General features: G+C 44.4%; 1 protein-coding gene across 1 annotated transcript; it reads right to left on the minus strand.

Annotated features, from left to right (window-relative positions):
* Positions 1 to 1,073: 1,073 nt before the first annotated feature.
* On the minus strand, positions 1,074 to 19,085 carry PLOD1 (procollagen-lysine,2-oxoglutarate 5-dioxygenase 1). The gene is made up of 21 exons (XM_032131649.1): positions 18,353 to 19,085; positions 17,625 to 17,746; positions 16,263 to 16,839; positions 12,431 to 12,522; positions 11,822 to 11,958; positions 11,031 to 11,194; positions 10,711 to 10,823; positions 9,312 to 9,375; positions 8,116 to 8,213; positions 7,686 to 7,787; positions 7,441 to 7,572; positions 7,030 to 7,151; positions 6,267 to 6,371; positions 5,702 to 5,827; positions 4,749 to 4,890; positions 4,133 to 4,246; positions 3,793 to 3,858; positions 3,368 to 3,472; positions 2,838 to 2,984; positions 2,402 to 2,527; positions 1,074 to 2,140 (listed from the first exon to the last, which is right to left on the minus strand). The coding sequence occupies exons 3-21, from the start codon at positions 16,762 to 16,764 to the stop codon at positions 1,985 to 1,987; spliced, it is 2,613 nt and encodes an 870-aa protein (XP_031987540.1). The 5' UTR covers positions 16,765 to 16,839; positions 17,625 to 17,746; positions 18,353 to 19,085; the 3' UTR covers positions 1,074 to 1,984.
* Positions 19,086 to 19,123: the final 38 nt, after the last annotated feature.

A 19,123-nucleotide genomic window follows, 5' to 3' on the forward strand; every position in this document is an offset into this window, starting at 1 on the left:
TGTCACGGGAAAGGGTTCAGTGTGAGCTCCCCGCGCTCAAACCGTACAGCTCGTTAACGCCCACCACCGAACCGGCCCGAGGAAACACACAACAAAATAAGGGGAAAAAAACCCACTTACTGCTGAATAAATACATAATACACATTTTGGACATCTCGACGACTGGCTTATCAATCCCTTCGTTTGGTAACAGATTCTGGATTTCACGTACCAGGATTTAGTAAAGGACAATCACTATATGAATTTATTGCTTGTGAAACACGCTAGTCTGGCATAATGGTGTCTGATAAGCAGAGCAGGTATCTCACAGGCACAGGCACAAAAGGTTTCTGCCCCTTCCCTCTGAAAGGAATGAGAAGGAGGCGTCTTTACAAACAAACTGTGGGTCTGCTGGTAGATAAAGCCAGATAGTGAGAGGTAAAAGAAGCAATGGGAGGAACCATAAATTCCATAGAAATTCCACTAATTGACAGACTGTTACTCACCCAAGGCCGTGCTAAATCCCTGAATTTAGAGAAAAAGAACAGAGACACAAGGGAAAAGGGGGGGAGGGGGGGGGTGTACACATTAGAAGGGGATCTGTATTAGGCGATTTGGGAAGTCTGTACCTCTCAAGTACCTCAGCCAATGGGGAAAGAGAGAGGGAAATGCGGCCGGGAAATTAGGATAAAAAGGAGGCTGCGTCCTCTAACAATTTGAGAGACCCCAGGGGAATGCCCCATGGCCTCTCCCTTTATTCATGAATAAAGCTATGTGACTTGTCTGTCTCCTTTTTTGGACATAAACCTCTGTTGCTTGTGGATTAATTTTCCTGACACCTCTCTAACCACAGGTCTAGTCTAGACATATTTTTACACCTACTAGTTCACAATCTCTCAGCATTTCCTAGCCACTCATTTCTATCAGCCTTGACCCCACTGGAGAAGTTTCTGCAATGGAGTCTTTTGGTTTTCAATCTCAAATAATAGAAACACTGAATAATTATTTCCTCTAAGAACCAGAGAACAGCTCTTTCCATCTAATGTGAATAGGCCATCAAAGAAAATTATCAAAACTATCTCTGACAACTGGAATGAGGCCACCAAAGACCACTAGGACCTCTGGGTTTTTATCCAGAGATTAATCAGAGCTTTTGATAATTGTAACATGGTATAGAACAGAGACAATTCTGCAATTAAGCCTTCCTGACTGATGTAGTGGTTCCCAGCCTTACCTTTCTTAGATTTACTCTACATATTGACATGGCCTGAATTTGTGTGGGTATGTCTGCTGCTCTTAGCTGGAGAAACAGAAGGTGGGGGGGCTTTTATCTCTTCAGTCTAATCCCAGAGGTAAAGCATCATCAGAGGACCTTCCTTTAGCTAATCAGAAGCACCTATGTTGTCACTGCTGCTCCTTTGAACTTTGTGATTTGCTTGCAAGGACAGCAAAGAGTTAAGGAATCAGATGATCTTCAGGCTCTTACTATTCAGTTTCATCTGGAGTGACATTTAACTGTTATGACTCGTGGAGTCAGCTCCCTGATTGATTTATATTTGGAATAATGTCCAGGAATTATTGTCTAACATCCAGTCCCATATATGCTGTGGATGACAACAGGCTTCCAGCTTGTAACTTGTAACTCCAAAAAGCTGGATTTCCAGTCCAAAAAAGCATTTTTTAAAGCAAATCAATCAGTGATGAAGGTTCAAGTAAATGGCACATTCAAGAAACAGTGGATGAGGAGCAGAATCAAAAATGAAGGCACAAAATCTCCTTTGGACTTCTACAGCAATATTCCTAGATATTACCTGCAGTATCAGAGGGAGATCTTCCAGTAGTGGAGTCTTAGAATATCATTAAAAATCATATTAAAAATCATATAAAAATCAATATCCAAATAGCTTTGAACAATGCCTTAGAAACTCTCAGCAGCGTTCCCTCTTTCCACTCAAAGTCAGCAGTGAGCAGGGCCAGGGAAAGGTCCTTCCTGGGAAGCATGACTCTAGGGGTCAAGAAAGGACACTGCGATGTAGCGGGTTCCTTTGGTGGTTGGAAGACCTTCATGGTAGTGGGTCAGGCGTCCTGGATGCATAAGGGTCCACCCTTTCCGTGGAGCTCGAATGGAGCAGTTGTAGCGCAGGAACCGGCAGCCTCCTCCCTGGTGGGAACACAAGAGACATATTAGCTTGAAAAAAGGACCTCAGGGAAGGGGTCCCTGCCTTCTGACAGCACTTCTGAAAATGTGAGAAGGTGCTTGGGGAATCTCCTGTATTCTGATGCATTCAAAAATCTCTTTCCTAGCCTAAGCCAGTCATTAATTGTAATCCTTAATGCAAAGGTGCTCGATGTGGATCGGGGAAGGGTTTTCAGCTGCTCCAAGGGGCTGTACTGCACTCCTGACCCCCTGGCACACACTCGCCTCATAGTCGATGCCAACTCTGTTCAAGGCAATGTTGATGGTGAAGGTGGACGCGTCATGGTGGGGCATTAGGGATGGCTGCTCATCAGGTTTGTAGCGAACCACAAAGGCCAGTTCAAACTGGGTCTGAGAAAGAAAAACAAATTTCACTCTGTTAGAGGGCTATGGTAGTCTGCGGCTTCTGAGCTGCAGAGCAGGGTGTAACACTGAAATTGCATCCCATTGCTAAAGGAGAAAGGCAACAACCAGGCACAAGAATGTTATTGAGAAATTGCTTATTTCCTAATGCACATACTTATGTCACACTGCAGGGTCAGATCCTCTGTACTGGGAAATAGTGTGTGTATTGCTGGAGGATTCTGGCAGTCTTGTCACAAAGCTGCAGCTGGAGGAGGTGCTGAGCTGACCATGAGTTTTGATGTTAAGGTGGACATACCTTGGTGTAGTATCCTGGGTACAGTTTCTCTGTGATGGGTGCAATATAGTCCAGAAGAAACTTATACCATTCTCTTTCAAAGCCAATTTGGTTCATGTGTATGTCAATAGTTGGCACATTCTCATATCCTCCTTGTATTCTGCTGTCCTGAAATAGAATCAACAGAAATACCCATAAGGATGGGAACCGTGGAGCTCAGGAATGAACAAACAGTACTTGTTTCTGGTAACTACAAATAAATATGATGTTTCTTTATCAGAATTTGCAGGATGGAAAGCTCATTTCAAACAATAATTAAACCCTAAGGGAAACAATATTACCATCAGAGAGGCTGAACACTGGAACTTCAGAGGACACTGAAGAAGACTCAGGGAAAAATCAGAGATAATCAGGAGCAAAATTAAAGTACTGTTTCTACTTTTCTGGTTTAATTCGGGATCTAATGCCTTCCCACAGGAGGCACTGCTACCACCAGAAATGCACAGAAAATGTTGTGGCCCAGAACTCGAAGGGCTCCTGCTTTTACTTACCGTGTTGTCACCTGTGGACCACTGGCCATAATGTTCCATTTCTTCCACCAGCTCATCACAGGCAGTGTCAGTGAATATGGGGAACCAGTAAACATCTGGGCAGGGCTGCAGATAGCAAACAGGTGAGAATAGCAGAAACAAAGACAGGTGCTTGAGGCAAAAGAAGTAAGACTAAACTGAGTGTAGACTAAGTGGAAAGAAACTAAAATATTGAGGATAGAAATTTTTCTTCTTTTTTATGTGCCCCACTTCCACTTAAGAGAGCTGGAGATGTACTTGTAAAAGAATGATTTGGCTCTAAAAGTACTTTCAAGGTCATGTTTCCTGCACTGAACTGCTTATTCCTGAGAATTACAATAACAACGATAAAGCGTTGTCCTGATGCTCATCTCTCATTCTGATGGATAAGAGTGATGTTTTCTTACCATTTCTATCAATTTCCCTTTCAGAGCTGCTGTGTAGTTTTCATGGATGTACTTTTCTCTCCAGTCCTGCAATTAGAAGATAAGCAAACCAGTAATTTCTGTGGGGCCCCTACTTAAAGAGGTAATAAAAGGCCAGGCACTCATGCAAGCAGTATTTTACAGGCGTTGCAGATCCATATGTTATGAATCCCAAAAACACGCTCTCTTTAAATTCTGTAACTGTGCTCTTCATCCCACCTGAGAGACACCATTATTACAAAGCCTGGACTTCCCATAGTGGTGAAACTAATATCAGATCTTCCCACATTGCTGTGCGTGCTGAGTATGCAGGTTATCTCACCTCAGGATTGCTGAATATTTGCCAGAGATCATTGTGAAGGTGACTTGTCTGGTAATTCTCCAGAGACAGTATGTGTCCGAATTGATGCCGGTTTGTCAGGTACATAAACACTCCCTGCAGGACAGAGAGAAATACTAAAGGCCTCGTATTTCTGAGAGCCACCATGAAACTAAGCACTGGACAGTTCTCCAAGCTGTTTATTTACTCATTCTTGCTCCTGTGGGCTTTCAGTTTTATTTCCACCCTGGATATGAGAAACTTTGAAAGGTTATAGGCAGAGACAGTAATTCTGTGTCTTGTCAGCCAGGACTGGAAGCAGAGGAGAGCAGCTGTTGTGAGATTAGGGTCTTCCTTCTTACCCTGTCAATCCCATTTAGAGCAGTCCTGAAAAGGCCCAATAATAACAAAAATGTTATCCATGTTTAGTGGTCCATGGCTATGCATGGTTTCACAGCAAGACTGAAGTCCCATGTTGTTCCAAAGTCTGCACTGTACTGACTAGTACCAGTTCACCCTATCCCTGCCCTGGCAGAACTGAGTGCCTTGAAACTACTTAATCCTGTACCCTTCACCCTGGCATGCAGCTCTCCTCTGCCAGCCTCTCTCCTCGACTGACCTGATTCCGAACGTTGTGGCAGAAAGCCATGTCAGCATCCAACTTGCCACTGTGGAACAGATCTCCCTGGTCAAGCTCCAAATGCAGAGCCTTGGCTTTAACCATGTAAACACTGCTGATGTAGGGAACATTCCAAAGCCCACTGAAACACATGGGAAGAAAAGTGAGACTTGAAATACCACTAAGACAGATACTGCTGGACCTGACAGGATGACAGGCAGCACTGCAACATCAGCCAGGCTTGCCTAAATGAGGCAACTCAGAACAGCAGGGAGAAACCATACCAATAGATATTGTCATTCCAGAAAAAATTCACTTATATTTCCCAGAGCTTTTAAGCTGCACAAATGCTAGTCCACTGTGAAAGCAATTAATTGCTACTGTGTGTTTTTTCTAGGGACATAATTAATAGTTTGAATCTCTTCCCAGAGAGATCAACATATTTTTTCCAGTGATTTAAAGAAACTGAACCAGCCAAAAGTGCATAAGCTGATTTCCAGAGTTTATTGCACATACAACGGCCTTTAAAAAAGAGGGTCCCTCAAGAATATGAATGAGTTGACAATTCTATTTTGTGAATCTTCCATTCAAGGATCACCTGGTATTTTCTGAAGATTTATCTGACAGAGATTAAACAGCACTTTACAGGATTTTAAGAATCACACTAACTATAATCCCCAGATGGGAAATCATGACATGAGTAAAATGAGATTATTTCAGCAGTCAGCACTCTCAAACCCTTACTCTGATCATAAGAAAATCTGCCCCAAGTATGTTATTGTCTCTACTCAGGGGAAAATATAAAGCAGCTTCCAAATGGGAGCAGAGACTTCTTTTCCTTTCCTATACACAAAGACATTTGCACTCTCTGGTTCTTTGCCATCATTTTGATGATGCAGCAAGCTTTGCATTTGAGGGATTATATCAGTGAGAAGCTCTCTTTGCATACTTACATTCTCCGCCTCTGAACAATATCCACGTAATCTTCTGAGCGGGCATAGTATCCATCAGGGCTCAGCGCTCCCCAGAAATTGGACCACAGCTTCTCATGACGGCTTACCAGGGGGGCAATCACCAGCCTGGAAGCATGAAAGAAAAAGGAATTGCAGGACAGGATGTTACTACAGGAAGAAAATGAAAATATTTACAAACCCCAGTACTGTAAGAGCTATTTCCTCTCTCACTTACACAGTTGCTGTTTTGCTAACTCTGTTGGAATGAAAGGCCACATAAGAAAGGGTAAATATGGTCCAAATCTCCTCTCTAACTGCACCCTGCACCAGGTCTGTTAGAATCTGATTTGTTCTAGTGACTACATAAAAATAAAGCTAAGGATGATTTACATCTCCTGCCTAAAACCCAGGGATTACAACTCCAGTAAAAAAAACCACATAAGAGGTTTTTGGCTAACATCCCATCTCTGGCACAGCTCTCCTGGTTCCCTACACATCTCAGGGATGTGCACTGAATTCCTCATGTGAGATGACCAGTAAGCATTGCTCATACCAAAGAACTCACTTGTTTTGTTCAATCAGGATCCTCAGAGTCTCTGTGTTCTTCAGAACTACCTCAGCATCCAGGCTAAAGTAATAGTCACAGTCAGGATCCTTCCTGCACAAATCCCTACAGCCAGAGAAGAGAAAAGTCACATCCTAAACCAGGGGAAGACAAAGGACAGAGCACCAAGAATTCCTTCTTTGTAGTCTAAAGGTCTTCTGAGTGCTCAGAAAAGTTTGGTTTAATGTAACAACCCAGAGGGCCAGCATAGTACAAGCACAGCAGATTCAGTATCCAATAGCAGATACTGAGACACAGCCAAAATCACCTTTAGCAAACTTTCCTCAGCTCAAACTGAAGAGGTTCCCATTTACAGATGGCCCAAATCCACACCAGAGCTCAAACCTCCTGATCATAGACAGGAAGATACTCTCTCACTAGTTCTTAGATTTGCTACAACGCTCCTCCTCTTCAGAGATATAGGTGAGTATTCTTTGTGCTCTGTGGCTGGGTATACAGATGAGGGTAGGAGATATAGGATTATCCTTCTGTCAGAACAAAGGACGAGTGAGAACTTAGTTTCTGAAACTGAACAAAGTGAGCTGGTATGGAAGCTGATTTTTTCCCAATATATAAGGGCATCAGAGTTAGTGCTAGAAAAACTGAAAGGATAACTGAAAAAAGAAAAGCAGTCACTTGACAGGAATCATCTCAGGAAAAACAGATGTCTTAGTTTGGACACGGGCTGTCTCTGCTGGCTATCATGTATGGCCTCTTCACTTACATGCCCAAGTTACGTGCCTCAGCATTCTCCATCTCATCCTCTGGTCCGATCACTTTGACAGTGAGATATTCTTTGCCATGCTCTTCTACAAAAGAGTCTACCTCCATCAAGTGATGTTCCTCCTATTCCAAAAGTAAGGAAAAACAGGTAAGATGGACTCATCCAGGCCACTCAGCCTCCTGAAAATGAGTAGAGGGGCAACAGCTCTTAAGCCCACTTCTGCACATCTACAGGTGGATGGATGGGTGTCATTGCAGATAAGTATGCAACCATATGGATGCCACTGCAGGTAAGTACTGTGATTACACAGCCTGGAAGTCTAGCCCAAGGCTGCAAAGGTGCCTAGAGTAGAGGAGGAGGTGTACATTTTCCCAGCATTTGGTAAGACCATCACAAGCCAACTTCACTTACATGATTGTGAATAAAGAGCTGGATTCGTTGCTTTGGGTAATGAAGGTTACGAAGCCGCAAGAAAAACTGGGAGAGGAATGGGGTGGGCTGCTCGATGAAAATGCCGATCAGAATCATTGGCAATGCCTCATCCTACATTCAGGGACAAGAGGAGAGAGAAGTGGTGAGTTGTGTTTCACATCAGACACATAGGATCCCATCATAAGACTTGTTTTGAGAGCTTTGAATAGACACAGAAGCCTTACCTTAAACCCCGTGAGGCTTCGCAGACCTTCGTCACACACCGTGCAGCCAGTCTCAAATGTCCATATTTGAGGAATGTAGTTTCCCAGGTAGTTCAGCTGCAGCTGCAAAAGGCAATTTGCCACATTATGCATTACAGGGCCGGGGAGTTTCTTTGTGTGCACCCCCACTGTGAGATCACATTTCAACTTCAATTACCTTCTGCGTGAACTAAAGAATCTGAAAAGCTTGACAGCCTGAGGGTCCAGCTACATGTGGTTCTTTGAACCAGATCCATTTTGCTGCTAGGGGCCTGGACTGCTTAATGTTTCTCAAATGGAAGCACACGGCGTAAGTCAATATATGTGAAGGCAGTAACCTGATCCATCAAGCCTAAAGGGTCACTTTGCAACAAACACAGACCAAATCTTTCTCTCAGGACAGTCCACTTACCTTGGTGGGTCCATTTCCATGGATCACCACAGGCAGAGTGTCATATAACAAGTTTCTTGCTCTCACTTGTGAGTTTTCAAACTTCAGTACTATCTCATCTGGAAATGACATTGTCATTATGTTAAGGTTTTTATTGATAATTAGAAGCACAATGCCTCATTTATACTGAAAAACTGCTGAAAAATGAAAGTGTGGACAATGGATAACTGTGCACAAGTAGTTTAAGGACTATAGACCAAATCTGTAAAGGAGAAAAAAATATTCAGAATGATCCTGTGAGGTAACAGAAGGATGGCTGGGAAGCTGGACAATGTCTGGGAATTGGCAGAAGTCATACTGAAAGATTCTTTCAAAACTGGCATTGACAAACTGTGCAGTGAGGAACAGCTACTGATGACAGGGACAGCTACTGACAGGAGGATTCAGGCCCTTCTCACCTAAGTGTTCTATGCACCTGACATCTCTCTTTGTCACCCCTCACAGAAGTCCATCCTCCTGGCAGAGATCATCCAAGATGTTGCCTCAACACAACCACACAAAATCCTTTGGAAAAAAGACTAGCACAGATACAAGCTGCAGTCTGTCATTGATATGATGAGCACAGGAGCCAAAAACTACACTGCCATTATCACTTTTTACCTGACCAGAATGAATATGGAATGGCGCAAGACTGAAAACATTAAGGCAGTACTGTCAGGAGAGTAAGTGAATCCCTCTTGCCAGGACTAGCAAAATCAATCAGCAGGTCAGGTCAGAAGCCTGGTACAGTCAGTGAGTGTTCACAGGTGTATCTGGCTACTTCTCACCTCCTATGGCATTCCAGCATGGCTCTGAAGCGGAAAGACAGGCAAGCCCTAGGCAGCGCTGTGTGTTATCACTTGCATTGGAAGTCCCTCCCAGTTTCAATCCCCAAGGCTAATGCAATCCGACATGCCTGGAGATCAAAGTGGCAAGGAGGTGTAGGATGAAAAACCTGACCTGCATTCCCTGAAGTGGAGAAGCAATTGCAATGAGAACCTAGTTGGTCACAGTGGAATTGCAAACAAATCCCAGAACTCTAGCAGAGACTTTTACTAAATCTTATTCTGTGGGAACAGCCATTTCTGAAATACAATCCCTTCAGCCATAACTTTATTTCTGGTGTCAACATGCAAGTTGCATTCCAAGGAGAAATGAGCTTCCTTCTTCCATCTCACCTAATGCTCCATTTAGGTTTTGGAAGATCCGGCTTCTGTGGTCTAGACTGATGTTGATACTTTCCTTTAAAAGAATTAGATAAATAACCTTAATTAGAACACAAAAGGCATCCATTCTTTACATGCAATGGACCCTATACTCAGTGAAGATATATCCCATTCCTATAGTAATCTGCAAACTCTCCAAGCTCTGAGGCCTAAAACATTCCCAGATAATCATAATTTTCATTTAAATCTGGGACAATTCACCATTTTCTAGAACAATTTAAATATATTCTATTAGGCAAAACTATGCAGACCCCCTCTCCCCGTTTTAAAGCTGCTGTGGGTATGTCAATAAATCTGCATCATATGAGTGAAGTAGACTTACACACAGTCATATAAACCCCAAATGCATATAATACACAGGAATGTCAGATAGCAAAACCATCTGCTGTGAAAAGTTTCTTGCCTTCTATCCACAGGGCAAGTATGACCCCAAGCATTGCCCCACGTACCAGTGTCAAACCAGAGGACAGTAAGATGCAAGATCAGCTTGTGCAATCTTTGTTTTTATCCATGGTGCAAGTCACACTCTGACTGCATCAGACTGAAATGCAGCTCTGACTTAACAGAGTTCTGTGTCCCTGCAGGCATCTATTAAGACTGATTACTGGAAATGACAGCAGGGTGCTAACATCCGCTGTCTGAGTGCCAAGTCCGGGGAATTGCTCAGCCCTTGTGTGGCACAGGGCCAGAGCTGCAGATGAGAACATTAAAGGAACTGTTCATGTTAAAGTATCACAGGCTGTACTCAGATTTGGGGAACTAAAAAAGTCCAGCTGCTCTAAATGTTCTACCAGCCTCGCTGGTAAAAAGTTGCAAGTCTCTAATTAGTCTGATAGCAGTTCCCTATTTCAAATGTTTCCTCTTGATTTGTGAATTGCTGTTACAGTTTGAATACTCAGTTCCCATGCATTTGGTCTGTCCCCAGGGACAGACTGGCCTCTGTAATCCACAACTGGGCAGGGACAGCAGAACCAGAATGACCCATGGGCTGGATGGTCTGGCCAGTGCATCACACAGTGCTGGAATGGCAATGCTGCTTCCAGGGTCCATTCCAGGCTTCTGTAGGATGTTACATGGCATTTTCCTAAAATGTACTTCAGTGCTAGGTTGGCTATCTCTAAGTCAGCACTGCACTCTGCAGTTTCACATCCCCTGGGAGGAGGCTGGTTAGTTCCTCCACACTCAACAACTTTAAACACCATACTGGTATGAGCCTCCATTAAGACTCATTTTCAGACATCTCTCTTCCCATTCACATTTTATGCTTAAATATAAAAACTTCTAACAACAGAAAACGGGGGTACTGGCTAGAATGCAAATTTTCAGAAACTTAGAATCTAGATACACCTACTCTTTTTTCTGGATCCAAGAAGATACTTGTATAGAAGAGCTGGTCACTGTCATTGTCCTGTCCTTTCCACTCCTCCACAAGCTTCTTCAGGTTTGGAGCATAACCTATGAAGCCTGTGGGAATAAATATGAGGAAGTGTTTCAACCCAGATGATCAAAAAATGGAAGTACTCCTATATACATGTACTTTCACTTCTCTCACATGAAATCTCACTACACCCTGCAGAGAATCATCAACTTTCAGTTTGCTTTGCCATTTCTCCCACAGGTTGAATATGAGGAGAAAGAGGTTCTCAGCTGAAAGCTAGCTCTGTGTCTCACCTCCAGAACCCAGGAAGCGCTTTCCATCTCGCACCCGAGGATACTTGGCTTCCAGCTTTCTGTCAGGATAGATGTAATTCTCTGCTGAGAAAACCACCTTGCTCTTGGCTTGTTTGAACTTCTTCAGCAGTTCTGTGGGGCCCGAAGCAAAGAGCACATCATAGCTAGAGAAAGAGACAGACAAAAAAGGACAAAAGGAATGGAATCAGAAAAACATGCCAGTGAGAAAAGTTTCCAGAAACAGCTAATTCTTTGGGAATCCCTCTCTTTTAGTTCTGTTTAACAGTATTATATTTTTTGTAATGCAACAAATTAAAGTATAGTCTTATTCGTATGCTGGGCATATGAAAAGACACTGAGACTCCAAGCCATCCTTTTCTCTCTTCACTTTTGTCTGGCAGACTAATTCTTGGCTCTTAGGATGTGCTGCAGTCCTACTTCACCTTATAAAACAAATAACTCTGGTAAGAAAGGCCTGCTTAGTTCCACAGGAATTGTCTGCTCATTCTCTGCAGATAGAGGCAGCCAAATTCCACAGTGGCAGAATCAGGTACAACACTATCAACTTCATGCAGGAACTGGCATCAGCCTATTCTGATCAGACCTTCCCAACAGCCATGGATGCAACTCTGAGTGATTCCCAGGAAACTACAGAGAGTTCAGGGGGAAAAAACCAGAGATCTGGACACACTTTTCAAAACAAATCAATTTCATAGTTCATTTCTTCTCAGTGAGAACCTGTCCAAACAGCCTTAAGATTCAGTTTGTGGCAAATGTTTTCCAACCATTACCTTTCTACAAAAAGGATGATCAAGTCCTCCTTATCCACATACTGCTTCAGAGCTGACTTCAGGAGACGGACCTTCTGCCCACCTCCAGCTGGCTGCTGGTCATCTCCACCCTGCCACTCCTCATCCAGCCCCAGCACCTACACAGCGACAGGCACATGGTGACCTCAACAGGGCACTTAAAGGAAAGGACCAGAACCCACAAACATACTGGTCCTGATAACTCCCAGTGCAATTCACACCAAAAATAACAGCTCCAGGACAAATGGACTAGGCAGCCTTTGATCCACTCTCTGGGCTGGACAGTCAGTGTAACATACAGCACAGTGACAAAGCATTCCTAGCCACAGGGACAGGAGCATGCTCCATACTGTGTGTCTTGGCAGTGAAATGGAAAAGTGCCATGAGGCTCCCTTGACCAGGAGTTATGGATCTCATCCCAAGCCAGCACTCAGAATACTGCAGAAATGACCCAGTCGCAGCACTTCTCAGCCAGCTGAGCAGGTGTGTCCTCTCTTGAGCTTTTATTTAATCACTGTGAGGCCAAGTCTTATCCATTCCACAATTTGAAATTCCCATTGACCAACCACCACGGAAGCTGCTAGACATCACCTGCACTTTGTAGTTGAAGAATTGGGCTGATCTTCTGAAGCGTTGAAATCCTTCAGTCTGCTTGGTGGCAACAGTCAGAACCAGCAGGTTTTCTGCACACAGGTGAAAGCACAAGAGATACTCAGCTCGTGTTGTTTCCACGCCTAACTTGATTGTGGTTATAAAATGAAAGATTATGTAAAGATACAATTCCATTGCCTGAGTTCTGAGCTAAAAAAAGAAAATAAAATGTATTAAGTGGTTTGTTTGCCCTGCTAGTGAAAGCTACAATTCTCTTCTCTCACACAGAGTACAAAGGAAATTAAACTTGAAGATAAAAAAATAGAATTACTACAAAATGCCCATTTGGAAGTCATCCATTTAATGCTGTTTTGACTTTCTGTTCCCCACAGAGCTGTTTTTTTGTCACTCAGCATTGACTGGATGTAGGGAAAACCAAAATTAGACTAAATGTTATTATTCTCTCCCCATGGCTGCTTCAAATTTCTACTGCATTCCTGAGGCATTTTCCAGTTTTTTCATACATATTCAATGTGAATTTAATTGTGCTATAATTTTCATTTGCGTTGTCCTCACAAACTTGCTTTTCATTTCCAGTCCCTTAAAAATCATAAAACTAAATCCTGAAGCTCTCTTTCAGAAGTTTCTCTGTGGTACCCTGAAATATGGTTTTTACGTGGAAGTTCTGGTTTCCTCATCGCAATGATGAAATGTTAATACTTCACCTTAAGAGTTTTGCTGAAGTAGGAATTTGTATAGGCTCTGGCAACGGTGCTTAAATGCAAATCCTGGCCATCCGATTTAAACATCAGAAAATACCAGGAAAAACTAAAAGAACATTTTCTTGGCCTCAGCAAGCTTTTTTTGGAACAATTATTTTTTTCAATGGATGTACCAGATGTATCTCCCTCAGGTACCCAAACTGATATTCTGTGTGGTTTTAGAGAGGAAGGATCTTGAAGCTGGAGTTATAAATGGACCTGACAAAGGCAGCAAAAGTAAAAAAAAAAGTGTAAGACTCCAAGTTATGAAGAAAGAAGATATTCCCAAAGAAATTCCCCAGATCCTTTACCTGCATCAGAATAAAAAAGAGAGGAGAGATTGAGAAAAGTCAACAGGTCAAGTCTAATTTTATTTATTAGACATGTGCACAAAGTGATAAATAAAAGAATATGAATCCCATATAAGTGCAGTTTTTAAGGACAGATTTTTAGACATATGAAGTGCATTCCTAATCTAGCCCTTCCAGCACACTCCAGTGCCTTGTGTCCAGCCCAGTCAAAGGGAGCAAACAAATGAGTAAAATATGTATGTCCTCAGGCAACATGTTAAAGCCATTAAAGTTTCTAGCCATATGATGGCACACAGAAAGCCACATCAGCTTTATGAGAGAGCTCTGAGCTCATGGATTTTGAGAAGGTGAGGATCATACTGCTGAGGAAGAGGGGGACAAACATGGGTTTGCCAGAGAGGAATGTAAAGACAATGCTCAAATTCTAGTACCTGAGGGGAGAAACCATGTGATAATGATAAGAGAAGGAAAGAAAGAAAGGATCATGACTACTGTGCAATTATTTCAGCCCAAAATCTGAGGCATCTCACATTAAATAAATCATTAATTCATTTTCATGCTGCCACCCCAAGAAAGCCACACACTGTTTATGACTTGACTGCCAAAAGTTTGCTGGACAGGATGAGCACTAAAAGCTCACACAGAACAGGAAGCAGTGTCCTATTTCTAAGACAGAAAAGGTCTCTCCATGCAGTCTGTGAACTCAGAGGAGCATGAAAAACCAGGACAAAGACCACTCTCATCCCCAGCAGAATTCCAAGTTACAGATTCCCTGTGGGGTAGGATGCTGAGAAACACTAAGCTCAGTTTCTGTTCTAAGAACTCTCTGCAGCAGCGAGAGCTTTCTATCCCAAGAGACATTCCTCCAGCTTAGCACTGGAAGTTTGTGCTGAGCTATGCTGCCTCCACTCCTTCTGCTTTAACCCTTTCTTCTCTTTCCCAAAGATTTTGCTGAACACTGATGCAGCTGATAGGTACTTCCAGGGACAGAGCAGTAAACCCTCTTACTTTCAGTATTACATGCAAACTTTTCAAAACATCCTAAACAGATTGATGCTTCCCTGTTTCCCATATCCCACAGTCAATTTCCATATGTAGAAATGCAGCCTGTTCTGCTAAGCTGGGCCTCCTGGGCCTAAAGGCTCCCTGGGCTACACTGACAATTAGGAATTGTATAAATACATTTAATAATGGGATGGCTGCATAATACAAACACAGGGTGGTTAACAAAGCAATCACTGGACTCAAAACCAGGGGAGCTGGACTGTATTGCAGGACAAAGAGCCAATCATGCTATCCCTGTTTCTCCATCTGTAGAATGATAAAAGAGAACATTTACCATGTTTGTGAAGGTTTTAGAGCTCTATAGATGAAAAGGATTCAGTAAGAACAAAGCACTGGAACAGGAACCCTGACACCAAGATCACAATTAAATGATTCAGTAAACTTCTGAGTTTTTATAGGGAATAAAAATCAGAGACCAGATGAGTTCAGTAACAAAAAAAAATTAAAGTTATTTACTTCTGCCCTAAGTCTACAGGGAAAGCACAGCTGCAGCTGCATTTTAGGACAAGGAATGAATTTATCCCTGGCTGTGATTTGGGAAATCTTACTGTGTCACTTCCATTTAAGATAGTGTCTGAGAAAATACCATTAATATGGGGATCAAATAGAAAAAAAACAGTGTACAATTTAACAGTGGATAATATATTCTCTGTATTACATTTACAGAAGATTTTTTAAAAATTCTATCAGCTACAGATAACTATGCAGAGATCTTTTGCAGAGATCTAAAAGAACATCCAGGAGAGAAGACAGGTATCATTACTCTCACATTACTCTGGGGAAGCTGAGGCAGAGGAAAGGTGAGGCATTTTTTCTTCAAATCATGCCAAAAGTGATGGGTTCAGAAAGTAGCTCATTCTAAATCCCTCTTCCTAACCAATTTACCTCATTCTCTTTCCCAGCCCTCAGTTTTATACCTCTAGTGCATTCTTAAATCTTACTAAAACCATGGAAGATTTGGGATGTGCAAGGAAGGCAGGATAGTACAGAGATTCTTTGTTTTAATTATGCCACTACAGCCAAAGAACTCCCAACACCCCCATAGATGCACACTAACTGTATTATGTACATATATAATAAAGGTAGTTATACCAGAATCATGCTGTGAAGGGAAATATTCTAGGTAACAAGATTAAATCTCCTCCTAATTGCCACTTCTCTAATGAAGACAGAAATAATTATCCAAACTTCTTGGCAGAGTGACAGTGTGTGAACCACTTTGTCAGTGCTGCTGACATTCTGTAGCTGCCCTAATCCTCTGCTGTTCTACCAACCACTCCAGGGCTTCTACCAACTGTTTATGGGGAGACAGACTGATGTTATTTTAGGAGCATCCCTGATCTTGAGTCACAGTGTGGCCAGTCTGGGATCAAATGCGCTCCCGTTACCTAATTCTTGAACCGCCCAAGTTCAAAAGCAGGCTGACCGAGGTGGGATGCAACCCACGGGACCAAGAGTCCTTCACTGGGATGAAATGACGTCTCACGAAACTCCGAGCTGTGAGCTGCCCGAGGCTCGAGGCGCCGCCCAGGGGCTCACACTCTGCCGTGGGCTCGGGTCGGGCAATGCTTGGGAGCGAGACCAGGACGCCGAGGCCAGCAGTGGCACCCACAGAGGCTGTGCTCGTCCATCAGCCTGGCCGCCGGCTCCCCATGCTGCCGATCCCCCCCGTGCCCCGCGCAGCACCCCCCTTACCTTCCTGCTGGGAGGCACGGCCACCCCCCGCCCCGAGCAGGGCCAGCACCGCCCAGAGCAGCAGCATCGCCGGAGGCACCATGGAGGCGGCTTCCCCGCCCGGACCCCGCTCCAGGAGCTGACACTGACCGGCAGCAATGCCTGCGAGACGGACCGGGCGACTCCGGGGCTGCCGGAGCTGTGCCACGCACCAGACCCACACGGCGGAGACGGGCGGAGGAAGCGAGGAGGCGATGGCTCCTCCTCCCGGGCCGCCCCGGCCCCCACAAGCGGCGGGCGGGCAGCCGGGGCAGGGCTGGGAGACGAGGCAGGACGTGCTGGGACCGCGTGGAAAGCGAGGCAACATCGAGACGGGGAGCTCGTGCGTTTGATCCCGGAGCTGCAGCGGCTTTGCCTGGGGTGCGGGGTCTAGCGGGGCTTGACTGCGGGGGCCGGGCAGTGTGCGGAGCACGCGCGGCGCTGGGACACCGGGCAGTGGATGTGCAGAGGGGCAAATAGGCATTGAGCAAATTCCTGTGTAGGAGCAGAGGAGTCAGTCTCTGGCCAGCTGCAGCTGGCTGACACTTATGGGACATTTCTGTACAAAAAGCAAACCAAGAAATTGATTATAATGTTATGCACAGCTCTAGAAACTGGAAGCCTTATTACATACCTTCTTCATACCTTCTTCCTACCTGTCACCTCCTATGTTTCCTTTGTGAACACAAAATCTGCAGTGTTTTTGTTTCCTGTACTAACTGGTTTTCTCTGGCCATATACACATCTTTAGGTCTTACATTAATCTCTGTGGCCTTGTGCTGGGTTTTCTTGCTGTAGCCCTGATCACTTACCCAGGCATCTTTTTCTATTTCATTCTGCCTTTGAGAACAGGTCAAATAATCCTGTCTTAGAAAGTTATACTTCTTAAAATAAACGTTTGCTTTTCGGTCACTTCTACAGTGCAGTGAATGTAAGGTTTAGATGTAGGAAAACCCTTTTGAGCCTGCAGGACACCAGATAAGGAGCTACGACTGACAGATCCTATGTGAGGCCTGTCAGTAAACCATCTCTTTAAATTAACAGAAATCACAGATATAACAGGGTTCAGTTTAAAAAAAAAAAAACCAAACCAACCAAACAAACAAAAAAACCCCAAACAAAACAAAACAAAAAAACCCCCCAAGAAGGCATGATCTTAGAGGAGAAAAAATCAAGCACGTTAGAAGGGCCACACTGTACCTACCTGATATAACAGCATCATCCCAAAGAACTCCCATTAAGTTTGTTTGTTCACTGAGAATATTCTTGAGTGTATTCAGAGCACTTTTCCTTCCATTCCCTCTCCCCAAAGCAGGAATTCCCTCATAATTCCCTCATAATTACCAGGTAAACAGAACAGTCCTCATGCTCAAGTGATGAGCATTCCAGGCAACAACCCAAGGAAATACTAGTTCTCTCTAAGATGGTGATTTCAGGAAACCTCCTTTTGCAAAGCTCCCAGTTTCCTTAAATTTAAAAAAAAAAAAAAGAGAGAGAGAGAAAGAGAGAACATACTTTCTCTTTAGATTTCTTCAGTACTTTGCAGGACCAGACAAAGCCCGTGATAAATCTGTAGCAGCTTCAACAGAGAAGACAGAAGCCACAGCAAAGATGTTCAGTCCTTCACCTTCAGACCTTAGACTGAGAGCTGGGACTCAACATGTGTTTTTAAAATTGCAAGTTTCTCGTTTTAATGAAGTTAAATCTCTCCAGTCTAAAACGAAAGCAGTTTTGCACACTTGAAATCATGAATGCCTCATTGTTTATGCTACTATACCCAGGCTGTCTCTGTTTGACAGCTTTGTATTCTGCAGCTATGCCCACCCAACAAGCACATTTCCCCCGTTTGTGTGTTTGCACTGCTCTGTGCGCTAGCTGCAGCCGGCTGCCTGTCTTTTTAAAGAGAGCCAGCTGCCAATGCAGATGTTCCAGTGAGTACGTGCAACACGTGCTCCAGGCGGAGCAGCAACTTCCTAAAAACTGGAAGGGCCAGAGCTCCGTTCTTACAGCAGCCTCAAAGCTGAGACACCACCAGCCCCATTGAAACCTGCAAGGAATGGGGTCTCACTCACCGTTTTGGGATCCCAGTGCCTCCCCCAAATCAAACAGCTCATGTGCAGGAATAAATTTAGAACGTGTCTCCTCTGTTTCCCTTCACTGAGCTGGTTCATTGCCTCAACCTGGTCGAGAATTTAACATTTCACTTTAACTCACAGTGTTTCCGCCTAATTTGCTTGAAACTGTGTTTCTCGTTCTGTCTTTCGAGCACTGCTCTGGATACAAAGCTTTCCTGCGCACATCTAAGACACGTGAGAAAGTTTGTTCCTCTATTTACTTTATAGTGGAACACACTTTGATAGAACTTCCTTTCCCGCATAGTTTCTGTTGTGGTAAGGCACTAAACTGCCACGGGAATTACGGAAAACCTCTCCAGGCCTTTTCGATCCGTGCAGTGACCCGGGCAGGAGACACAGAACCTCAGCCCTGGGCTGGAGCTGCTCGAAAACACCCGCGGATACAGCAGAGGGAGAGGGGCAGGGGCGGGCAGGGCCGGGAGACAGGGGGTTGGAAGTCGGGGGGTCCCGGAACCGGCGGGGTTGGAGGCTGGGGATCCCGGTGCCGGGAGAGGGCGCGATTGGAAGTCGGGGGTCCCGGAGCTGAGGAAGCTCGGAGCCGAGAGGGGTCCCGGTAACGGCAGGGGCCCGGAGCCGGTGGGGCCCCGAGCAAGGGGAAACCTGGAGCCGGGGGGGTTGGAAGCCGGGAGCGATAGAGGCCGGGGGTCCCGGGGGTCCCGGGGGATCCAAGCGGGCCGAGCCGCGTCTCCCCGCCAAGCCCCCCCTCGG

The sequence above is a fragment of the Corvus moneduloides genome, chromosome 22 (genome assembly GCF_009650955.1).
Source record: "Corvus moneduloides isolate bCorMon1 chromosome 22, bCorMon1.pri, whole genome shotgun sequence".
Taxonomy (NCBI): Eukaryota; Metazoa; Chordata; class Aves; order Passeriformes; family Corvidae; genus Corvus; species Corvus moneduloides.

Excerpts from the sequence above, each read along its gene's own strand:
- PLOD1 (XM_032131649.1), bottom strand. The coding sequence starts at position 16,764 with ATGCCTATTTGCCCCTCTGCACATCCACTGCCCGGTGTCCCAGCGCCG. Across the intron at positions 11,195-11,821 it reads ATCATCCTTTTTGTAGAAAG|CTATGATGTGCTCTTTGCTT; the intron begins GTAATGGTTGGA and ends CTCTTTCTCTAG. Across the intron at positions 9,376-10,710 it reads TCTTGGATCCAGAAAAAAGA|GAAAGTATCAACATCAGTCT; the intron begins GTAGGTGTATCT and ends ATTCTTTTAAAG.